The sequence below is a fragment of the Caretta caretta genome, chromosome 1 (genome assembly GCF_965140235.1).
Source record: "Caretta caretta isolate rCarCar2 chromosome 1, rCarCar1.hap1, whole genome shotgun sequence".
In the NCBI taxonomy this organism is placed as follows: Eukaryota; Metazoa; Chordata; order Testudines; family Cheloniidae; genus Caretta; species Caretta caretta.
The window spans coordinates 44,679,813-44,705,245 of NC_134206.1; the positions used below are offsets into that span (position 1 = coordinate 44,679,813).

At 42.8% G+C, this 25,433-nt stretch overlaps 1 protein-coding gene across 5 annotated transcripts in view; it reads right to left on the reverse strand.

Moving 5' to 3' along the window:
* The window catches only part of ATP8A2 (ATPase phospholipid transporting 8A2), a 663,684-nt gene that overhangs the window by 539,647 nt on the left and 98,604 nt on the right, over positions 1 to 25,433 (reverse strand). For all 5 annotated transcript variants that reach the window (XM_048846098.2, XM_048846107.2, XM_048846083.2 and 2 more), the window contains exons 3-6: positions 13,477 to 13,576; positions 10,520 to 10,618; positions 7,171 to 7,216; positions 1,634 to 1,674 (exon numbers count right to left, since the gene is read on the reverse strand). In XM_048846098.2, coding sequence (XP_048702055.1) covers positions 1,634 to 1,674; positions 7,171 to 7,216; positions 10,520 to 10,618; positions 13,477 to 13,576 — 286 coding nt within the window. The remainder of the gene's footprint in view (positions 1 to 1,633; positions 1,675 to 7,170; positions 7,217 to 10,519; positions 10,619 to 13,476; positions 13,577 to 25,433) is intronic.

Here is a 25,433-nt window from a genome sequence, read left to right on the forward strand (position 1 = left end):
ACAACTCCCATTATCTTCAATGGGAGTTGAAGGTGCTCAACAGCTTTCATGCCTAGACACAATGGAATCATTTAGGGACCCGCACGTCATCTGTCCTTGTTCATACAAATTATGAACTGCTGGATTGAGATTGAACATCAAGACATAATCCTAATGTCGGAACGGACCCTGAAAAGTCAAGCAGTTTCCAAAAGTAGATGGTAAGTTTCTTTGCTTTAAACAGTAAACTTCATTGGAGAAGACAAGCCTGACCCTACTCCCACTGAAGTAAAATTCCTATGAACCTCAATGGTAGCAAGATCAGGTCTAATAACTTCTAACAAATCAGATCTGATATTTTAGAAGGGTGATATGCTAAACACAGCTGAGTAATTATGACAAAATAATGGATAAACTGGAATCCTCATGACTCAAAATGAAACACTTATAGTCAAGAATCTTTGTTTAAATGTGAAGACTGTAACACAATGTGAAAACATTCCATGTTCAGCCTTATGTGACATCTCTAATTCACAATCTGGTAGAAAAATTAAGATAAAGTGGCACGTCTCAGTGTGAGCTTTACATTCCCTGGGATTCATTGGTTTCCATCAGAGCCTTACTGTTGTTTAAATATAATTTTATGGGTTTAATTTCCTGATTTGGTTTTCAAAGTCCTTCTCAGAAAATTACAAGGGATGTACATTATTTATCACTTACCAGAATGAAGCTCAAAGAGCTATTTTGGACTTTCTGGTAAATATAGATTTATAAAAAATTTTCTAAGCGCCACAGGCCTGACCTGAAGAATCTGTACTCACACGAGTAACCTCATTAAATACAATCAGAGTATTCACCTGGGGTTAAATTCACAATTGTGCAGAGGATAAGAACCAGGTTTATGCACCACTGAAGTTCCACTTAAGTCCTAAAAAAAATTGAGTTTAAGTGGGATTTACGTGGTCGTGCATTGACCTTGTGCTGGCTCTCTTCATAGGTGTTCATTATACCTGTACAGATTATCCTCGTGATTGAGGGTTTGTAGAACCTGGTCTCAAAAAATCTGAACTTCTTATAGGGAAAAGTTCTAATTGATTGGGCCCCAGAAACTACCAAAGTTAAATAAGTATTTAAGTAAGGCCCAGATCCTTGAAGGTATTTAGACTCCTAACTTCCAAAGCCTAAATCTGAAGATCTGGGCCTAAGACTTCAGAGAAAAAATTCCCCTAGATCTGCAGAGAACATATAAAGTTGTTAAAAACAATATTAATAAAGCTGTGCCATTCCAGTGAAAATAATTAACTTTTATTGGGATAAAAGCAATGTGCTACAAAGGAGCAAACAGCACAGGGTTCTAGTCTCTATGGCAATATCAATAATAACTAATTGTTATTATAAAAGTAACAAATAGACAACTGTTATTGGAAAAACAGATGAATGGGACACAATCTTGGAGCCCATATCTGAGAGCTCTGCATTGCTACCACAGTGCAAAGCAGCCACAAAAAGCTGCCCTAAACAGGCAGCCAAGGATTCCCCCATCACAGGGGACTCATTAGACAGTGTAAATCCAGCGTCGTTGGCTCTGCGCCATCCTAGAATCAGTCCATCAAAAGTAATTCTTCTCAAAACATTTTAAAAATTGGTTTTTTACCTCTTTCCACATAATGGTCCGCCACAATCCATTTCGTAAAACTGAAATAAAAATCATCAACTTTAATTAATTTGTATTTATTAGAATGCATATCAAAAATCAAGATGACTTACACTATCCAAACACCTTGAAGCACAGAAAGCATATATGCCAAGGTCCAAATTAACTAATGTGCCTGGATACAATCCTAAATATTTTTTCAGAAGTTGGGATCAAATTTCATCCTCTGATGTGTGTGAGTGCACACATGAATCAGAGCCAGGCACACATGTCCCAGGGCAGAATCTGGCCCTCAGTACATACTATTTCTATGAAATCACCCCAACATTGTGATGTTGATTACAGAGCCAGAAATACTGCTGGGAGTTGCATACATGTTACAGAGAGCAGGAAGTGGCCCACTAGCATTCAATTTCCATTATTTTAAACTATAACATAGTCTTATCTCCCATTTGAGATATGAAAATGATCATTCCTGAAACACATTATCTTGCAGGGGGAGGGGGGAATTCGTTGTACATTACTGGGTAATGGCAAAGAAGTTAAAAATGACTTCATCACACCAAACGATTTATCTAGAATGTTTTCATTCATTCTTTTGTACTTCACTCATCCCAGAAAATGTATCTAGGAAGCCAACAAAAGAAGCCAGCTATTACCTCCATGGCAGGAGGGTGGAGGAGGTCCAGCTAAAAGGCAAACACTGTGTTCATAGGTTTAAAAAAAAATAATTAAAATTCATGTCACTTCTACCCCAAAACCAACCTCAATATACCGCAATCTGATTTTCCTAAATTCATTTAGGGGAAAATCCCAGTTAACAAAAAGTCACTTCTGTCATCGGAGGTTACACTAGCTAAAGATCCTGCAGATCTCTACAGAGGTGGTGATTCAGTTTTAGAGAGTTTTAAGTTCCACAGGGCTGAAGCTTTACCCCTGTGCAGCTACTAAATCGCACGGACTAGGTAGCTTAGCTTCAGGCTTCCTTGCCAGGGGATTCCTAAGTTCTCAGTGCTGATGTTAAGTTCCTATAGAACTGAAGACCTCTGGAGGCTTGAAGGTACTGATTGTCTGAACTGCCACTTTTATGTAACTTTTTGAGTGTCCTCTGAGATCTTAAAAAAAAAAATCAGGGTTCTATTGTGTTGAGGAACAGACATCAACAGTGATGCAAAAGTGGTTATAAATAATTTTATTATAATTATATACAGGTTTAGGTTATTACATCCTTGCCTTCATCTTTAATGAAGATAAGGAGATATTTCCATTAATTTCGTACACATGATGAGTGAAGAATGATCATTCGCGTGCTTATTAAAAATTAATCTGGTTGCTCACTAAAATGTTCAAGGAAATTAAAGAAATTCCTAGGAAAGCTGAGAATCATCACCAAAAGCGTCAAAGAGGATGACATCTGTTTAGGCATGAAACCATATTTGTTGCTTCTAAGTGTGTTTACACAGATTCTTTATCTCATGAAAACATTCTTAGGATATTTATGTTTTAGAAAGAGACCTGATTATGTAAAAGAACACGAGGATGTTCTTTATACAGGATATAATACCTTTCCAGGATACTGTACCCCTTTCAGTAGTCTAATTTGTCTTGCGTACCTCCAAGTTTCACCTCACTTAAAAACTATTTATTTATAAAATCAGACATAAAAATACAGAAGTGTCACAGCACATTATTACTGAAAAATTGCTTACTTTCTCATTTTTAAAATAAATCAATTGGAATATAAACATTGTGCTTACATTTCAGCGTATAGTATATAGAGCTATATAAACAGATCATTGTCAGTATGAAATTTTAATTTGTACTGACTTCACTAGTGCTTTTTATGTTGCCTGTTCTAAAACCAGGCAAATACCTAGATGACTTGCTGTACCCCCTGCAAGACCTCTGCGTACCCCCCGGGGTACATGTACCCCCAGTTGAGAACCATTAATCTATGATACCAAGGATGTGTTATCAGAGCTCTAAACTTAGTCATAGAAGTAGACTTCTTTACTCCTCCTCTTTGCAAAGAGATAAGCCTTAGTTTAAATCCATAAAAAGAATTCTGAAAATATTCTTATTGAAAAAACAGATTTCTTTTACAGGCACTTTGTTTAAGGGTGGCAAAATTATGGTTTGGAAATATTTTACAGATGATATCAATTACTTGTATCTAACTTGGGGTTTGCCTTAAAGGTTGTCCCTCAAATGTTTAAGATGGTATAAGCGTCCTTTGAGATGTTTATTTGCAAATATTTTCTATCTAAATGTAAATATTTCATATAACAACAGCCAGATACCATTATTATGTGAATAGTCAGATGTATTATATACAAATATAGCAAGGTCTTTCTATGCTATAACTGATTACTAACACAAGAAGCTATTTAAGTATAAAATTGTTATATTAATTGGGGAAATAATTAGTTATCTGATAATGAATCAGCAACTCCTTATTCAGAAATCACCTCATGGGATTTTGTGCTGACAAAGTCAGCATTAACTCCTGCCAAATCCTTTTTCCATGACGTTGACCTCCCCGTGAAGTTTTGGAGGGAGGAGGATGCAGGTACAAGGAAGACACTTTCAGTTTGGCTGCTGCAGGGGGAAAGAGTTGGGAAAAGTACAGAGAAGCTGTCCAACATATTAATACCCTGAAATCCATTGGATTTCCCTGTAGATCCTGGAACACTCATTCTATTCAAGGAGGAGAACTCCTCCTAACCTACAGGGCAGCAAACCCACCCTTCTAAACAGGATTCTTGGATGTCTTTGTGAGTGTCAACTCTTGGAGTTTTTCCATGTATCTTTTCTATTATTTTTATTTTTCCAAAAATTACTAACAATTTATCGTCTACAGAAACAAAAAATGATAGGTCAAATCTTAACTGCCTCTCTTAATGCTAATTCCGGGATGTGACCACCACTATTTTAGACAGATGGGGTTATTACTGTACCTTAGGGGACACCACAAGACAAGCATAATACTTATTTTATTAATTAATAAATTGATAATATCACTTAATCATTTATCAATTTTATAACTAAAGAAAGGAAAATAAAACAAAAACAGAGCACTACCTAGTAGTGAATAATGATTACTTCAGTTATAATCTCTTCTGTGTGTCTTTCTATGCAGAGCTTTCAAGAGATTATACCTTACAGGTGGTCAGTCTTCTCTAGGTAAAATAAGACCAAAGTACATTAATCCCAAAATAAATAGTAAATCCTGCTTCTGTGCATCTGGGGTGAAATCTTCACTGCAGAGTTAACTAGAGTGTAGATAACTCAAGTTAACTCCTCTCAAATTAGCCTAGATTGAGTGAGAGTAGTCATGCGGGAAAATAACTCTTAAACTACACAGTAATTGTATTAGCAACACAGAATGATTGTGTTTGCAGCTGTCATAAATATAAAAGGAAGGGTAACCACCTTTCTGTATACAGTGCTATAAAATCCCTCCTGGCCAGAGGCAAAACCCTTTCACCTGTAAAGGGTTAAGAAGCTAAAATAACCTCGTTGGCACCTGACCAAAATGACCAATGAGGACACAAGATACTTTCAAATCTGGAGGGGGGGGAACAAAGGGTTCATCTGTGTGATGCTTTTGCCGGGAATAGATCAGGAATGCAGCCTTACAACTGTTAGTTAGTAAGTAATCTAGCTAGAAATGCGTTAGATTTCCTTTTGTTTAATGGCTGGTAAAATAAGCTTTCTGGATGGAATGTATATTCCTCTTTTTGTGTCTTTTTGTATCTTAAGGTTTTGCCTAGAGAGATTCTCTATGTTTTGAATCTGATTACCCTGTAAGGTATTTACCATCCTGATTTTACAGAGGTGATTCTTTTACCTTTTCTTTAATTAAAATTCTTCTTTTAAGAACCTGATTCTTTTTTTTTATTGTTCTTAAGATCCAAGGGTTTGGGTCTGTGTTCACCTGTACAAATTGGTGAGGATTTTTATCAAGCCTTCCCCAGGAAAGGGGGTGTAGGGCTTGGGGAGAGGGGGGGGGATATTCAGAGTGGGGAAGGAACCTTGACAGCAGCTGACAATTTTTGCTCACTCTTGTTGTAGCCTATGCCCCTTGACTGGTAAAAACACCACCACTCTCGACTTAAGGGTTTGTGTGTATGGATGGGAGTTGAGTTAGGGGCAACACTTGAATTATAAACTCAAATTAACTTTGCAGTGAAGGCAAGCCCTGAGATGCCTCTTCCCCAGTATTTTCGGGCTCACTATGACAGGATTCTCACTAATCACATCTTTGCTGCCCCATATGGATGAAGGGATGATATTTCCCTATATTTCCAAAGACTACATTAACCAATACATGCTCATGAACTAAATGCCCTTGAGAGCCACAGAGAAGTTTCAATGAGTAAGAAGACTATTCGGTATTTGAAAGCCATAGCAAGGAATGCCCTAGGTCAAAATGTGGGTGAAAAGAACCAAAAGCCAAAATCTGCCTTTGGATTCACACAAGAAATTCCCCTCAGAATGAGTGGGTGTACGTTCAAGTATATTGGAGAACATTTTGGTCCAACAGAACATCAAAAGTATGGAATAATAGCAGACTATATCTGGTTTGGGTAACACATTGCTTAGAGATCAAAACCCCAATGTGCAACCAATCAACAGTATTATACTAAACTGCACTTAGGTCATGCAAATACCTGCAAGGATCACACACTAGTAGATCTTCAAAATTTTAGCAAATTTGCTCTCCAAAGTGTTTTTCTGGAGGCTAAGCTATTTTTTTTAAAGAGTAATGAAACTATACCTTAACATACAGTGATTTCATTTCATTTAAAACATTTCTTCCATTTGAAAGATTCTAAGTGCAACCAAAATACTGCTCATATTTTTTCATTTTTAATAAAAGTTATGGATGAACTGATATAGCAACAGTAAGGCTTGCATTAACAAACAGCAATGCCTCCAGGCAGTTATTCAGTAAGACTGATGTCATAAGGTTCAAGAGAAGCAGAGGTCTCTATATCCCAGGACATCACACCCCTTATTCCACCAAGTTCTTCATATCATCATTCATAATGAGACAAAAAATTAATGACGACTAATTATTAGCACCTAGCATTCAAACAGTCATTCATGTACATCTTCCTCTAGTTCTTTAGAATTTATAGAATCAGAAGATAATACATGATTAGTTTTAAAATAATGACAGATTTCAGAGTAACAGCCGTGTTAGTCTGTATTCGCAAAAAGAAAAGGAGTACTTGTGGCACCTTAGAGACTAACCAATTTATTTGAGCATGAGCTTTCGTGAGCTACAGCTCACTTCATCAGATGCATACCGTGGAAACTGCAGAAGACATTATATACACAGAGACCATGAAACAATACCTCCTCCCACCCCACTCTCCTGCTGGTAATAGCTTATCTAAAGTGATCATCAAGTTGGGAATCATATTTTATGAATCATAAAATAATGATTCATCTTCACAATACATTTGAATCTGGCCATTCCTAATGCATAATATTTAGTTTAAAAAAATGAAACTACGTTAGGATCTTACCTATTGTTTTCTTTTTGTTTACTGTACTGTCTGCCTTATGCCGTTTCTGTCATGAAACAAACAAAAAACAACAACATTTAATTACACTCAGGAAGATTCCACATTAGTAACCCATGTGCTGAATAAACAAGGCAAAAACAGGAGGAGTAAAGGACAAGGCAGAGATCTCTCTTTTGTCAATTAAATTGGATCGTCTATGCTGTTTTATGCACCTTTTTGCTTAGAATTACGAAAGACCAATATTGACTTTTTGCATCTAAATTAGGAGGTGGTATTCACTATGCTGAATAACAGATAACAAGGCAAGTTAAAAGCTGCCACCCTAAAATGCAATGAGAACAAGTGAATAATTCTACATGATAGGAGTTAGAGTGTGTTGACTACACATATTCTATGTGTAATTTGTTCTAGCATTATGTATTCAAAGCTTCTTAATATACAGTAAAAAAAAACCTGACATAATTAATTCAAGAGCTGACAGGAGAAAGACCTTTTGACTATAATAACCCTACTTTCCTAGAACCCTGTAATCCTTTTTTTACAAAACAGACTGCTCACCTCAGCAGGAATTTTTCTCCCTTCATTTGTATTTGTTAATATTTCATCTACACTTGCCAAGTGTCAGAATTTGTCTGAAAGGCTTTGTCTTAAATTACCTTATAATCTTAGGGTGCTGAGTACACTTATACCTAACTAAGAAAGCAAATGAGGATGCCTTTCTAGGTAGGGATTGTGGATGAGAATGCTTAGAAATAATATTTTGAGAAAGTGTGGGAAAAAATCCTCTTGCCTCCATTTTTAATTTTTTCCATATCCCTTCCCTGTTTATCATATGTCTGGAATGGAAACTTTTCCTAACTTAGCTCACTTAGCCGCAGGACCTCAATTTGAGTCAGCAGCTTTGAATGTCAATTAAAATAGTTGGTATTGTTTTGTCTAAGCCTGTTGGATGTAAGAATATACAGCCTGTGGAGTGAGAGCACCTATTAAATGACCAGAATGAGATGCACAGCTTTTGTTAGGTCTTCAATTCTTTTTACCACCCTGGGTCATTGTCACAAGGTGGCTGGTCCCTGCGGACAGACAAAGCCCAGCTCCCCCTGGACTGGAGCAGATGAGCCCAATCCAGCTAATTAAAGAAGACTGGGCTACACCTGGGCCTATAAAGGTCTGCTAGTAGACAGCTAGATGAAGGAAGGACTGAGACAGCTGAGCCATGGGGAGCAAAGCCATGCTGGAGCAGAGCTAACTCCGGTGGTGGGCCCCTGGAGCAAGGCGGCCAGGGGCAGAAGGAACCAACCTGGTGGCTGGGCTTCAATGGGTCCATCTACGCAGCAAAGAAAAACACACGGCTAGCCCATACTAGCCGATTCGAGCTCGCAGGAGTCAGGCAGTGGGGCTGTTTCATGGCTATGCAGATGCCCAAGCCCATGCTCTAGGACCCTGTGGGGTGGGAGGGTCCCATTGTTCAGGCGCCAGACAGCCCAGAAGTCAACCCAGCCATGGGTTTTTCTTTGCTGTGTAGGCATTCCCAGAAGGGGAGCGGAGCTGCTGGAGGAGGAAACTGCCAGAAACAGGAGTGCTAGAGACCCCTGGGACGGGTGACCAGGTATGGATTTAAGATGGTGTTCTGTTTGTTTGGTAACCTTTGTTATAATAGAATTATAAGCCTCCTTGACAGAGACTGGGCATAGCAGCACATGCTTGGAGCTGGGGAGAAACAGCAGCCCCCGGTGACAGTCATCCTTTACATTGTCTTCCAATCTGCTTGTCAGGAAAGGTCTCTTGGCTACTGAGTTTACCTACATTTCAAAGTCAAAGGACTAAATAATGCTGGCTTACTACAAAAGAAAGTCAGTTCTGATTAGGGATGTCTTTTTATTTGTCAGATGAAAAGGGTATGTTGCTTTCAGTTTTCCTTTCTTTTTGGCAGAGATTTATTGCTAAATAAAATGCTGTTTTCCCAAAGACGAATCTAAATACCACTGAGGGGCCAAAGGTTCTGTTCAGAGAAAAATCCAAAATGTGTATGTGTACCCAAAGTATATCCAAACATTGGAAGGTTCCCTAGCGATCTCTCTCAGTCATGTGCCAATGGCCCTCAGTATCTTCCTTCTGATATTCATCCACCAGTGACACTATTGCTCAACAAATTGGGCATTTTAGTCTCTTTGATAATAAAATGTACAACTATACCTTCTCCCTTCTTAAAGAAAGGGCAGAATTAAAGGCTCTAGCATTGTGCATTTTAGAGACCAGACCTAAGATACTGTTCAGGATGGCAAAATCTAACTTTTGACTACTTGAAGAGAATATACTACACCTGAGAGGAAAAGAAAACAGAGAAACAGCTTTTTCTTTTTTTTGGCTGCCATATGTAATTAAAGAGTCAATTTCTTGGCCACAAATAAGCGATTTTGTTTCTACTCAGAGAAGCCTTTGGGCCAAACTTTACAAAGCAGCACCTAAACTTGCACAAACAGAACAGCACATAATTCTTTTTACACATGTAATTTTAGGCAATGATTTTTTGCACCCTGATCCTGCTGGATACAAATGTGCAAACTGGGTTACTAGATAACTAATTGCTCTATTTGTGCAAGAAATATGGAGCTTTGGAGTGTGCAAAACAAAACACTGCAAGCTAAAATTTGGGCATGCAAATTCGCATTCTCTGGGGAAGCCAATTTGAAAGTTTGCTCCTTCATGTGCAATTATTGTGCTACACGTATTAGACGGTGAAAAGAGATGAGATTTAGTGAGTGTGATTATTCTTACAAGTACAGAAAGATATTTATATTTCTCACACTTCCAAATAAAAATATATGTATAGCCTCTTCAAAATTTGCTTTTCTCAGTATGTTTTAAACTTAGGAATTCTCTTGATAAAATAAATTCAAATATTTTTATTGCTATACTATGAGGCAGATTCTCCACTGATATAAATAGGTGCAGCTCCATTTGTTTTAATATTATGTTTTCGTTACCCAGTTCAAAGTTCATCTGCATTTCCTATTGTACATAAGCTTTCATATCAACCCACCAGCCCAGATCCATTCAATTCTTCAAAACAGACAGCACACCTATGAAGACATACATATGTTTAATAAAGTACTATTAAATAATGATAATGAGCCGACTCCTGAGGTCCTGTCTCAGGCAAACTCCTCTTAAAGTCAATGGACTATTTACCTGAAAAGGGCTGAGTAACAACTAAGCAAAGATCTCAGGATTTGATCCAACAACAACGGTTACTGTGTCACTCTTAAAGATGCATTTACTCTTAAACTGTATGTGCTTCATTGGTAGGAAGCCTACCTGTTTCCCAAATTAAATAAATTATACTCACGTAGTCTTCTATAATCTCTTTGATGCCAGCAACGGTTAGAATAAATAGCAATGGCACCAAGGTGGTATATCTTCCTGTTGGAGAGACATCTGGAATTTGCTGTAAAGGAAGAAAAAAATAAAACTCTTTTATGCAGCAAATCTATGATTTATATCAGGTAAAGTTTAGTGTTTTATGAATATATCAAGTGAGAAGTGGAACTAGAACAGCAGCCATAAGGGATGGAACCTTAACCCTCTCAGCTGCACTCTGCAAACTATCCCACATATACTGGAACTTATTCTGACACAATAAACTTTGAGACGATTCAAACAGATCCATTTTCAAACCAATAAAAAACATGTCAGAGAAAAGTTTTCTTCTTCCCCTCCCACCCAAGTGTACAAGTTTCCCCTAAAAATGTATTGGTCAGAGGTGCAAGATAGATCATAGTCAGTCCTGTATCACCAAGATATTTAAGATTCAGGACCAGAAAGGGAAGTTTTATAAACAGTGGAAAGCAGAGATTCCCAGCTTCTCAATGGTTTATAAGCACTTGCTTACAGCTCTGAAAGGCCCTGATATACCAGACCTTTACATCATATTTCACAAAGGAAAGCTATCATAGGTCATTTTAGAATTTCCACAATTCTATTACTTACACATTTCTCTCTCCCTCCCAGGCCAGACAGTTGAACTCATTCAGGTGGTGTAAAGTAGCATACCTTCATTTTCTTTATTTATACCAGATGAGTATCTGGCCTATAGTAACTAAGACAACCTGGCTTTACAAGCACATGTATGCAAAAAAGGAAGCTTTTTTAGTATCTTTGGTTAGTTTAATAGTGATTTACGGTGAAATTAGCAACAAGACTTCTTATAAAATTGGAATTTACTTTGCAAACAGCTTTCAAAATCTCCAGCTATCCTTTAATTTCCTGTTTCAAGTTATGTACTTCACACTGTGATAATGGTTACTACTTTATCTTCATCCAAGAATATTAAAGGAATTGGCACATGAAATTGCAAGCCCATTAGCAAGAATTTTTAATGAATCTGTAAACTCAGGGGTTATACCATATGACTGGAGAATTGCTAACATAGTTCCTATTTTTAAGAAAGGAAAAAAAAGTGATCCGGGTAACTACAGGCCTGTTAGTTTCACATCTGTAGTATGCAAGGTCTTGGAAAAAATTTTGAAGGAGAAAGTAATTAAGGACATTGAGGTCAATGGTAAATGCGACAAAATACAACATGGTTTTACAAAAGGTAGATCATACCAAACCAACCTGATCTCCTTCTTTGAGAAAGTAACAGACTTTTTAGACAAAGGAAACGCAGTGGATCTAATTTACCTAGATTTCAGTAAGGCATTTGATACGGTGCCACATGGGGAATTATTAGTTAAATTGGAAAAGATGGGGATCAATATGAAAATTGAAAGGTGGATAAGGAATTGGTTAACAGGGAGCTACAGCGGGTCCTATTGAAAGGTGAACTGTCAGGCTGGAAGGAGGTTACCAGTGGAGTTCCTCAGGGATCGGTTTTGGGACCAATCTTATTTCTTTTTATTACTGACCTTTTTATTACTCCCACAAAAAGTGGGAGTGTGCTAATAAAGTTTGCAGATGATACAAAGCTGGGAGGTATTGCCAATTTAGAGAAGGACCAGGATATCATACAAGAGGATCTGGATGACCTTGTAAACTGGAGTAATAGTAATAGGATGAAATTTAATAGTGAGAAGTGTAAGGTCATGCATTTAGGGATTAATAACAAGAATTTTAGTTATAAGCTGGGGACACATTAATTAGAAGTAATGGAGGAGGAGAAGGACCTTGGAGTATTGGTTGATCGTAGGATGACTATGAGCCGCCAATGTGATATGGCTGTGAAAAAAGCTAATGCGGTGTTGGGGTACATCAGGCGAGGTATTTCCAGTAGAGATAAGGAGGTGTTAGTACCATTATACAAGGCACTGGTGAGACCTCACCTGGAATACTGTGTGCAGTTCTGGTCTCCCATGTTTAAGAAGGATGAATTCAAACTGGAACAGATACAGAGAAGGGCTACTAGGATGATCCAAGGAATGGAAAACCTGTCTTATGAAAGAAGACTCAAGGAGCTTGGTTTGTTTAGCCTAACTAGAAGAAGGTCAAGGGGAGATATGATTGCTATCTATAAATATATCGAAGGGATAAATACTGGAGCGGGAGAGAAATTATTTAAACTCAGTACCAATGTAGACACAAGAACAAATGGATATAAACTGGCCATTGGGAAGTTTAGACTTGAAATTAGACGAAGGTTTCTAACCAATAGAGGAGTGAAGTTTTGGAATAGCCTTCCAAGGGAAGCAGTGGGGGCAAAAGACCTATCGGGCTTTAAGATTAAACTCGATGAGTTTATGGAGGAGATGATATGATAGGATAACATGATTTTGGTAATTAATTGATCTTTAAATATTCATGGTAAATAGGCCCAATGGCCTGTGATGGGATGTTAGATGGGGTGGGATCTGAGTTACTACAGAAAATTCTTGCCTGGGTATCTGGCTGGTGAATCTTGCCCATATGCTCAGGGTTTAGCTGATCGCCATATTTGGAGTCGGGAAGGAATTTTTCTCCAGGGCAGATGGGAAGAGGCCCTGGAGGTTTTTCGCCTTCCTCTGTAGCATGGGGCACGGGTCACTTGCTGGAGGATTCTCTGCTCCTTGAAGACTTTAAACCACGATTTGAGGACTTCAATAGCTCAGACATAGGTGAGAGGTTTTTCGCAGGAGTGGGTGGGTGAGAGTCTGTGGCCTGCGTTGTGCAGGAGGTCGGACTAGATGATCATAATGGTCCCTTCTGACCTTAGTGTCTATGAATCTATGAATTATTCTATTGAGGCACACTTGATGTTTTTTTTCTTTTAGTTTCTTTGTAATTACATTGGAATTTCTTTTGAATCAAAGGTTTAAAAAAATAAAACCATACCTGCAGTAAGGCAATGAAGAGGAAGAAAGCATTAGCAGCTTTTCTAATCTGCTCATAGAGGAATCGAGGTAGAAATGTCACCACGCTGTACTTAGCTGTACTGTAAGTTCAAAAAGCAAAAACAAACAACAAAAACTTGGTTAAAGTACAGTAGTGTAACCACAAAAAAAAAAAAAAAAACCTGCAGAAAAATGATAGTGCCTCAAGAGCTAGCAATGACTTCATTGTTCAAAGTTAATATAGGGAGTTGTGGGTAAACATTAAGGAGATCTATAATGTATAGAAATATAATGTCGTTCTCCCTTTTGAGGGAGTGTGTATTGGACCCTGAAGGCTCGCAGAAAGGCAGTAACTCTGATCATTACAACAAATATCACCTGATGGTACAGTCAGAAGACAAAAATTATCTATTTAAAATATCTGTCCAAACTCCAGTACTATGGGCAGTTCTCTCTAACACTTACATTTGTACTTCATTAGGAACCGAGTTCAGAAAACCACTTAAGCACGTGCTTATCTTTAAGCTTGTGGTTAAGTCCAATTAATACTACATTTGTTATTGTTATATCCTGGAACGGTTATAACCAGGCTATAGGCTGGAAACTCCACAACGCCATATTTTACAGAGTGATTTTTCAAAGTACAGCCACACTTTAAAGAATTAACAGCTACTTTAATTACAGAAATGTGCCACACAATTTACAATCTGCCTTTTATTTCATACTCTGAGTCACTTCTTGTCTCAGAACTGACCGAGCATGCTGAACTCAAAGCCCTCGTTGTGAGCACTAAGCTACCAAAAAAAAAAAAGATAATTTCAGAATTAGCCTTGCTGATCATTTTGTGTAGTGATATCTTGAGGTAATTACATCATAGGAAGAGTAATGCAAAAGGTGATATACATCTAGCCATACCAACAAACTAGGAAGAAAACTCATTTTCAGATAAATTGTGTCATTTTCTCTGCTAGCTGCATAACGGACATCTATTAACAAGTAACAATAGATGTTGTGATACAAATGAAAACCTGGTCAATTTCAGGAGAAAAGTCTATAAAGCCCAAGATATTATATTGTTCAGTTTTGTAATGAGCCATGTCCCCATGACAACACAAAAAGTGGCTGACAGGTGACCAGTGCAAACATAAATATGAGTACCAAATAGAATTCCTAGGCTCATGAACCTCTACAATGTACAGAGAACTGGAATGGAAATATGTTGGGCCAGATCCTGCAGTATGAAGCATCCACTTTGTGCTGATCGGGCAGTGCAGACTGGTTGGGTTCTGCCCATAAGTGGCCAGTGAAGATTTATCCTTGGAGAAGGGATTTCTCTGTTGGCATAAAGCTAGTGAAATAGGTAGAGCTGGCTCCCATTCCAGCCACCCCTTCACTCCACCTTAGCAGAGCTCTTCTACACTCCAGTGGAAGAAGATATCTAGTGGTATAAGCTAGAGTAGCACCTGGGCTACTCTAAGGAATGTCAGGGCCAGTCTGGTGCTGAATGAGGGAGCTTGCTGTACCTGGCTCCCCAATGGCCACCTCCTTCCCCTCACAACAAGAAAACCCCAGATGCAGGGGAAAATTCAGCTCTTTGTTTTTAAGTAATAAATTGAGGTAGAGACCTCAATATTAATGCAAAAAGTATATTAATACACTATTTTAATGTTATGTAATTAAGCTTCCCTATGCCTTTACTGAAAAATAGTGTATATTTATCATTGCTCTCATATATATGGTACTTGGAGAAAAGTACCTCACCTATATATGTTTTTGTTTATTCAATTGTAGAAAACATTCAAACTAAGTAGAGCAATTCCAAGAGGCTTCTGCTTTCTGTCACCCCAGAGACAAACAAACCAGAACATCTCCCTTTGTGTAAAATACCAGTTTGGTACAAATGTAATCCTTGTCTCAAGAAAACACACCATACAAAAAACATTCACCTTTTAGGAAAAGACCTGATTTGTGAAAAGGAATGTAGGGTTGCGTTATCAAAGAATAAATCTAGGTGTAAAGTGGACTTTTTCACTCTCCCAAGAAAAATTTCAGAGTAAACCCACACAAATAATTCTAGAAATATTCTTGTTGAATTTTATAATTACTCTAAAAACTTCACTCAAAAGTGTCTAGGAAAAACATGTGCAGTTGGAAATGTTTTAAACCTTTATTTCTTCAGTTGTGAAACAGCAAATCATTTTGAATGGCATATTTGCAAGTATTTTAACTAAATGCAAAGCACTAAAGTAATTTCCTAATATCATTGCTATGTAAATGGTAAAGTGTTCATGCACTAACATAGACTCTAATGATCTTGCTAAAATAATTATTGATGTAAGAAGCTGTTAGGATATAGATATTCAGGCCTGTCTGTAAAGGCCTATACTCTAAGAATTTAGGCGTATTCTTATCACTTGGCTAGTTAGAGGTATAAAAGAAAGAATCAAAATCACTGTCTGCCAGTGTAAAGTCCTTCTCTTACTTTGACAGTCTGAGGCCCTGTTCTTAGGCTAAGGCCTTTGGCTAAGCAACAGAGGCAGCCATAAGATGGGAAGCGACCGGTCACATCCTCACATTCCAAACTAGTCACACTGAAATAAGGTGCTATTGGGCTGTTAGGAATACACTCCTGTCCTGATAATGCCCATCGCCTCCAGAGAAAGGGAAGTGCCTAGAAGATGTAAAAGGAAACTTAGTTTGATAGCATCCTGTCTGACAAGAACTCACTTATCAATAACTGGGATGTGAAATCCTCACTTATGTATTGTTTTGTCATTATAGTTCCCACTTTGCTATTGTTTGTCTGTATAATCTCTGTCTGGTTCTGTGATTGTTCCTGTCCGCTGTATAATTATTTTTGCTGGGTGTAAACTAATTAAGGTGGTGGGATATAATTGGTTAAACAATCATGTTACAATATGTTAGGATTGGTTAGTTAAATTTCAGGAAAATGATTGGTTAAGGTATAGCGAAGCAGAACTCAAGTTTTACTATATAGTCTGCAGTCAATCAGGAAGTGGGTGGATGTGGGGGGGGGAAATGGGAACAGGGAATGGGGTTGGGGAAACTGGAATCATATTTTGCTAAAGGGGGAAATGGGAACAGGGAATGGGGTTGAGGAAATTGGAATCATATTTTGCTAAAGGGGGAAATGGAAACAGGGAATGGGGGTGGAGAAATTGGAATCATGTTTAGCTAAGGGCAGGAATGGGAACATGAATACAGGTAAGGCTCTGTGGTGTCAGAGCTGGGAAGGGGGACACTAAGGAAGGAAACTGGAATCATGCTTGCTGGAAGTTCACCCCAACAAACATCGAATTGTTTGCACCTTTGGACTTCGGGTATTGTTGCTCTCTGTTCATGCGTGAAGGACCAGGGAAGTAAGCGGATGAAGGAATAAGCCCCCTAACAGAAGCTATTTAAGTATAGAATATTTGTATTAGTGGAGAATTAATTAAATTGGCATGCTTAAATAGCTCCCTCATGCAACTCAAGATGACAGGAAAAATCAAACTTAAACTACACAAAAAAACTTAAATAATTACTCAAGGAGTTGTTGATTCTTAAACTAAAGATGTTCTAAGAATTATTTAATTTTAAATGACTGTTAAAAACTAAAAAGATTCATAAAAGAACAGGATTGTTTGGACTTTTTAAAAACACTTTCATTTCCTGTCGAACTCTAAATAAACTGAAGGACTATGTCAGACAATGGATTGAATAAGAATAAGACGTTAACCTTTCGAAGTTAGAGTTTATCTGGGATTTTCCCAGCACAAGAACAAAGGCTGTTAAAAAGTGCTGCATATTCATTTAATGAAGAAGCTCCTACAGGAAACCCATGAAGGTCCTGAGCCCAGGGGAAGGATAATAGTAACCAACTTGGAATCCATGGAAGCCTGAAAGAGGCATATTTTCCTATAACTTCATGAACATAGAAAGAAGAAGGGTATAAAACTCCAAATGGAGCACCCTTCACACACACACACACACCTCTGCTACCTTGCTTAAACAGTAAGCACTCCACAACTCATCCTGTCCATCTCTACAAGCAAGCTGCCACAATCAGATTAAGAAAAACAGAGAAGCCCCAAAAGGAAAGCAACCCAAGGAAAACCTCCCCAGGACTTCAACACAGATTGGTGAGAGGAAGTTAATTTAGACACTGCCAAGAGATTAAATTTAAACTCTTCTGAATATTTATTGGGATAAGGAAATGCTTTTGTAACTTAAAAATATTAACAGTTTCTCCTGTTAATCACCAGATGGTCAGACCGTGTATTCTTGAAGAGGTGACAGGGGCTAAACATTGATAAACAAAATAATAGTAGGATTTAATTGTATGTACATTTCTTAATATTCATAATTGTCCCATCTCAAGACTGTCCCTTAAATGGCTCTTTTTGAGTTTAAATATTTTCTTTGATTTCACAGGACTTAGTTAATATTACTTACTTTGCCCAATGATCAGCTGTTTAAGTTATCAACGAGATACCAAACAAGCCTCACCTGCTCTTAAATTCTTTTGCCCAATTACAAACAGTTTAAGTATCTATGAGATACTAAGACGGGCTCACAATAAATATGGAAAACAGGGAACTTTGGTCTTAACTTATGAAATGAAGAACACCTCCAGATGCAGTCCACTGTCAAAGGCTTAATCTCTCCTAAAAGCTCTCCGCAAGGAAGCATACAGAGGAGCTTGTAACTAAAGTAACCAGTTAATCACTTGTATTCTGTCATTTGTGGTTTTTTTGTTTAACGTTTTCTTTTCCTTTCTTGAATAATAAAATAGCCCTGGTTAATAACTATGATTACTTTGCTTGGCTTTAATCCTGGCGTCCATGAAGGCATGTCAAAGAACCTCTGTTACTAACATAGTGGGAGTCACATCACCTGAAATAAGAGAAACAAGGAGTAAGAGCTGGCCCATTATTTCTTGTTTCTCTGGACTAAATATTTCTAGTAATTTTTAACATAAAATTACTTGTTATCCAACAAATTTACAATTACTCCCTTCTGCCCCACAAAATTAGTGTGTGTGTGTGTGTGTGTGTGTGTGTGTGTGTGTGTCTTCCATACCAGCAGCTTTCACCGTGACACATTCCAGAAATGCTAGTATCATTCTTTGGGACAGCCCATCCACAGCTGTACTAGTAGTGCAGTATTCACAGTACAGCTGCCATCCCCTGGCCCCTGAAGACTGAGACTATAATCTCTACAAGAGCCAACAGAGTATCTGGGACAAACGGATTATTTTTAACTAGCTGTTTTCCAAGGGAACCAGCCTCTATAGCGCTCTTAATCTAGAGGGGTTAGATTGTTGTCTCCAATGTCCTGCTTTAGGATCCACACAGCAGGACCCAAGACACCACCACATTTGAGCTCCCGCACGCACATAAGGAAGGTGCAGACTGTACCATGCCAGGAAGCCCAGCCTTCTCCGTGGGATGCACCACGTGAGCATTTCCAGTTCTCCCCAAGAAGTCTTTTGCCCAATTTCACTGAACGACAGCACTGATATCCAAACTAACAGCAGGGTTCAGCATAAGACTGACACATACGTAATCAAATGGTCTTTTAAAATCCAAACACATTACACCTACCATGTGCCCTTGATTGCCATATTAAAACAGGTATTCACAAAAAAGTCTGCTTTTTCCATTTAATTAATTGCCATGCATAATGATTACATAATAAAATATAAGTCTCATTACATCCTCGATCCTGAAAATACTTATGAACATGTTAACTTTACTTACAGAGTGAATGGGACTTCACATGTGAGAAAACCTAAGCATGTGTATAAGTGTCCAGGATTAGCAATCTGTTATCCTTCTACTTTAACCCTCTTTCTTCCCCAACTGTTAATGGGATTTTGCTGTATCTAAGTATGAATAACAAAATTATGAGAGCTGGTACCCGCATATTTTGGTGCTTGGGGCTGATTCTATCCCACTGATGAAGATCTGCCATTCACTGCAATGGCAGCAGGATCAGATCCTTTAGTGAGGCACATAAAATTAGAACAAAGTTAAATAAAAAGTTATTTTTAAAATTGTGGTCTGTACACAATTGTTAAAATTGATATGATGTAATTAATTTGTCATTTCATTTTTACAGCTCCATTTAATTTAGTTTGTTTACTTTGTGTAACCAGAGCCTCTTGGTGTAGGGGGGTGTAGCCTAGCTCAGTTACCAGTGTACCATCCTCTCTCTAGAGAAGATAACATTCTTTACAGTCATACCCAGCACATAGATGTTATACTGCATACAGAGAGTCAGGGGGAGATCATACATTATGTACTGTGACAGGGTCAGGCCAGATGGCTATAGGAGAGTAATTTTTTTTTTGAAGCAAAAGATGTTTTTTTATTTACATAACACACTTACAAAGTAAAAACAGCAGCATATGCAATGTGTAACACAGCAACCTGTCACAATTGTTTTCTCATTAGCTTCAGGGGAGGGAAATGTCCAAGCTTGCCTGGGCCCAGAGCAGGGGGCTTTCTCAACTCTCGCGGTCTTCCACCTTTCCGAGTTACCTGGTGGCCCAGAGCGAGGGGGCTTCATCGACTCTCGTGGTCTTCCACCCCCTCGAGTTACCTGGCGCCATGCCTGAGTGTCACCAACAATTCCCTCCTCTGAAAGCACCCAACAAGAGGGGCAGGCTTTGGGGTGAACAATCCGGGGGGGGGCACGTGCACCCACATTGAAAGGACCCCTCTAAGGTGGTGGTGTCCGCAGCAGCAATGGCTGGGGCTGGGGTCCCTTACTCTCTCCCCCAATCAAGGGGTCAGACAAAGGGACCCGGACAGGGACACTGAGCAGAGAACCTCGGACAGTGCTCACCACTCCTCAAGCATCAAGGGAGTCGGACGCCGCCCAGAGGAACTCCGCCCGGATACGTGAACGGACTGAGGATCGGAAAATGGCCCCACAGTCACAGGAAACTCCACTGGCCAACCTCCTCTCTCTGGTTTTATAGATGGCCATTTTAGCCATGGCCAGGAGGAGGTTAACCAGGAGATCTCGCGACTTTGTGAGGCCACGGATGTGCCTAAATAAAAAGGTGAGGGGAAAAATGCAACCAAAAACGTAATAGGAGATTTGTGAGAAGCTGGAATAGGGGCTGCAGCCTGGTGCACTCCAAATATACGTGCGCCAGGGTTTCCCTCACACCACAAAAGGGACAAGTGTCTGGGACGGGGGTGAACCGCGCCAAGTACGTGTCCGTGCTCACAGCTCCATGAAGGAGCCGCCAACTGATGTCCCCGATGGGCCTTGGAACCAAGGTGGAATATAGGCTGGCCCACCAGGGCTGCTCACCCTCCAAAGGTGGCAGAAGGTCTCGCCACTTTGTGTCGGGGCTGGACACTAGGGTGAGGGTGTGAAGGGTGTGGAGCACGAGCATGTATAGATGTTTCCTTGGCGCGGTTTGGAAGCGTACCGGCTGCAGTTCATGCAGCCAGCTCGCAGTGAAGGGGTGAGGGGGTCGATTGGGTCTGCGTGGCAAGGGTCCAATTAAAAGGTCCGGCGGGCCTGGGGTAGAGGGTGGGCGGGGCGTGCCCTCAAGCAGGACCTGGTTGAGGTAAGCTCGAGCAGTGGGCAGCAAAGCGGCCTTCACCTCCTGAAGTACGCGCCGGGGGGTGCGAGGTCTAGAGAGCCCCATGCGCCGGGCGAGCGTCAGAGGATCCAGCCAGTCTCCACGGTTGTAGTCCAGGTTGTAGTCTCCGACTCTCGTGACTTCTGCCAGGATCAAGCTCTGGCGCACCGAGCGGGACTCCGCCACCTGCACACGGAGCTGGGAGTTGTGTAGCAGGGGCTCCGCGAGGAGATCTACCACCTCGGTGGCCGCCACAGACCTGGTCGTTGAAAACAGTTTCCAAGTCCGGAGGAGGTCCTGGTAGAAGACCGGCAGCCCCGAGAGGTCTCGCGGAAGACCTCCCCGACAGAGATAAAAGAGCTGCCGGTCATATCGGAGCCCTCAGATGCGGCGCAGGATGGCGTGCGCCAATATGCTCCACACCGAACTGCCTGCACCATAGAGGAGCCTCTGTAGGGCCTGGAGGTGGAAGACACGGATCTGAGTGTGTAGACACTTCAGGCCCTGTCCTCCTTCCTTCAGGGGTAGACGAAGAACCCGTACAGGGGCCCAGTGTGTTCCTGACCAAAAGAACCCCAGAATCGATGTCCGGAGGTTGGTCAGGAAACCCAGGGCCGGGACCAGGGTGTTGAGCCAGTATCAGAGCATGGACAGGACTAGCTGATTAAGCACCAGCGCTCTCCCTCAGAGGGAGAGACATCGGAGTAGTCCCGTCCATTTCCAGAGCCGCTCTATCACCCTGCCCTCTAAATTTTCCCAGTTTTCCAGCAGAGAGGGATGCGTGGCAGAAAGGTAAATGCCGAGGTAGAGCAGCGGACCCGCGCTCCACCAGATGGTCTGAAGCGCGGGTGGGAGGGAGCTCGCCTGCCACCAGTCTCCTACCGCCAAGCCAGAGCTCTTGACCCAGTTGACCCGGGCGGAGGAGGCTGCCAAATAGATGGCCTGGCAAGCCTCCACCCGCGCCAAGTCGCTGGGGTCCTGGATCACGAGGAGCACGTCATCAGCTTACGCCAACAGGACCAGCTGCAGCTCCAGCTCCCACAGCACCAACCCTGTCAACCTCCTGCGGAGGAGACAGAGGAAGGGTTCGATCACCAGAGCACACAGTTGGCCTGAGAGGGGGCACCCCTGCCATACTCCTCACCCGAAGCTGACCGGTTCGGTCAGGGTCCAGTTGAGCTTAACCAGACACTCTGCGGAAGTGTACAGCACCCGGAGAAAACCCACAAACTGGGGTCCGAAGCCAAACGCCTGGAGAGTGCTCAGGAGGTACCCGTGGTCCACCCTATCGAATGCCTTCTGCTGATCTAGGGACAGGAGGGCGAACGACAGACCATCTCTATGCCCAAGTTCCAAAAGGTCCCGAACCATAAATAGGTTATCAAAGATACTGCGGTCCGGGACGGTGTAGGTCTGGTCTGGGTGGATCACGTCTGCAAGCACAGACCCTAGCCGCAGCGAGATTGCTTTCGCTATGATTTGTAGTCCGTGCTGAGGAGCGAGACGGGACGCCAATTTCGTAAATCGCGGAGGTCACCCTTCTTCAGCAATAAGGCGAGCACAGCTCGCCTGCACGAAAAAGGGAGGACCCCACTCTGCAGAGACTCGGCCCAGACGGTGACTAGGTCTGGGCCGAGGACGTCCCAAAACACGCGGTAGAGCTCCACGGTCAGCCCGTCCACGCCTTATTAGTGGGTATATGATGGAGGGCTTCCGAGAACTCGGCCAGAGTGAGAGGCAACTCTAGCCAGTCTCGGTCGCTCGCGCTGACCGTAGGGAGCTCCTCCCAAAGCACTCTGCAAGCGCTAGGGTTGGTCGGATCCGGGGAGAAAAGACTTGCGTAGAAGGCTCGGGCCCTCCCGCACATCTCCGCTGGTTCTGTGAGGGGGGTGCCGTCTTCTGCCAGGAGGCAGGTGACATGTTTCTTGGCCCCCCTCGTTTTCTCCAGGGCATAGAAGAAGCGGGAGCCGCGATCTATCTCCCAAAGGAGGCGGATGCGGGATCGAACAAAGGCACCCCGGGCCCGATGGTCCTTGAGGGCCCGGAGCTCCTCCCGCTTCTCCCGGCACGCTCCTCAGAGGAGCGGGTCTTCGGGGCTGGCGGCCAAACGCCTCTCCAGCTCTAAGACCTCCCGTTCCAACTGCTCTATTGCCGCATTTCTCCGTCAGCTGGTGCCCCGGGTATAGTCGCGGCAGAAAAGCTGGGCACGCACCTTCCCCAGGTCCCACCATCACTGCGCCGAGGGAAAGGCATGCCGCTGCCCTCGCCAGGCCAGCCAGAATTCCCGGAAAGATGTCACGAAGCCTTCATCCTCCAACAGGCTGTTGTTAAAATGCCAATAGGCCGGCCCCAGCCTCTCTGCACAGAGGGAGGCTGTCACGGTGGCTAGGTGATGGTCAGAAAATGGGGCCAGCCGAATACTGGAGGAGTGGGCTCGTGAGAGATGGAAGCGTGATAAATAAATGCAGTCCAACCGGGAGTGGCTCGACCGATGGGCTTCCACCCGGACAAAGGTGAACGTGGAAGTGTCATCCGGGTGGTGGTCACGCCAGATGTCCACTAGGGAGTGATGTTCAACTATCTCCCGGAGGGTGTTCGCAGCGGCCGGGCTCTGCTCGGTCCCCAAGCGGTCTCGCTCCTCGAGGGTGGTATTAAAATCCCCTCCCAGGACCAGGCACTCGTGAGAATCTAAGGTGCCGAGGAAGGCGGACGCCTGCTGGTAGAATTGCAGCCGCTCCAGGCCCGATGTCGGGGCATAGACGTTAACGAGGTTAACCATGAGCCCCTCTATATGGACCCAGAGATGCAGCAGACAACCCGGCATGGCCTCGGCGACCCCTAGCACCTCAGGCCGTAGGTCGGGGGAGAACGGGGTCGCCACTCCAGCCTGCCAAATCGTGGAATGGCTAAAGTAGACCCTGTCCCCCCACTCCAGCCGCCAACTGTCTTCGGCGCTCGGATCCGTATGGGTCTCCTGCAGGAAAATCACAGAGTACCCTCCCTCCTGAAGGAAGGAGAGAACCTGGGACCTGCGGAGAGCCATCCTACAACCCCGGGTGTTCAACGTTGCAACGGTGAGAGGTGTCATGGGAGGGGTCGGGGGGGATCCTCACTGGCAGGGACGCTCGCATCCCCCAGCGGGCCGTGCAATAGTCCTTGACCCATCCTGTAGATGAGTAATTGGTCATGGAAGACGCGGACCCGCCAGTAGGCCGTGGCATCCTGCTTCCCCGTCCCTTTACCTTCCCCCATGAGGGCCCTTGTGGCCCGGAGGATTTGAAAAAAATCCCCCCATCGCTGGAGAGCAAGCTGTACCTTGTTGCGGGAGCCACGGACATCCTCTAAAAACTTCCGCAGCTCTCCTCGCAGCTCATGGGGGGTGGGGTTACAGTTTCCCGGTTGTTTCCCCGGTGGGGCCCTTGGTGCAGCCCCGTGGTCCACTAAAACGGACAAGCAGGATGAGGACCCCCGATGGGGTGCCTGATGGACTGGAGCTTCTAGGCTTGCCTCAAGCTCTGGGGCGATAGGGGGCGGTGGAGGGAAGATAGCAGCTCCTAATGGGTCGAGGCAGGAGAACACAAAGGCCGCTCCCTGGGGGTCATCAGTTGGGAAAGGGAAGGAGACAGACCCGGTGGTGGCAATAACATTGCAGGAGGTAAATTGGATAGGGGTAGGGGCAGGGGCAGGGGCAGAGGCAAGGTTCTGGGTTTCGGGAGGCAAGCAGCTGGATGGTGGCGCCTCCCGATCAGACTCGAGGGTTAAGGGGGTGGGGAGGGAGCTCTCAGTGATATCGGGCGCGGGCTCTATGGTGGATTTAGCGGCCACAGCATCAGGAGGTGGATTATCTTCTGTTGGGCCCCCACCCGGGAAGGAAATCGATTGCTCCACACCAATGGGGGGGGCCCTGGCAATTCATGTCCTGGCCACGTGGCACCGGCTGTCACCTGAGCAGGCTCGGTGGTCGTCAGCGGGGTGCCATCAGCGGCCGGGTCGACGGAGGAGTCCAGGGGCTCCTCAGAGGTGGGAGCAGAAGCAGCAGGTAGGAGGAGGGAGCATGGGGAAAAGAGGGGTGGAGTGAGGTCGCCCAAATCAAGGTTTGCTGGCAAAAGGTCGTCCTCCCTCTGGGCAACCGGGGTCAGATCTAGGGCCTCGATCTCCTCGAACATGGAGGAGAGGACACTTGCCGTCACCCCGGGGTTCTCCCCGCTGGCACCCACCACAACGGTTGCCTCGGGGTTCACGGGGGCTTCAGGTAGTGTGAGGACAGAAGGGGCTTCTTCGAGGGTCTCGGAGGGGAGGGTCTCCCGTGGAGGGGAGACACTACCTTCCGGTGCTACCATGTCTTTCCTGGC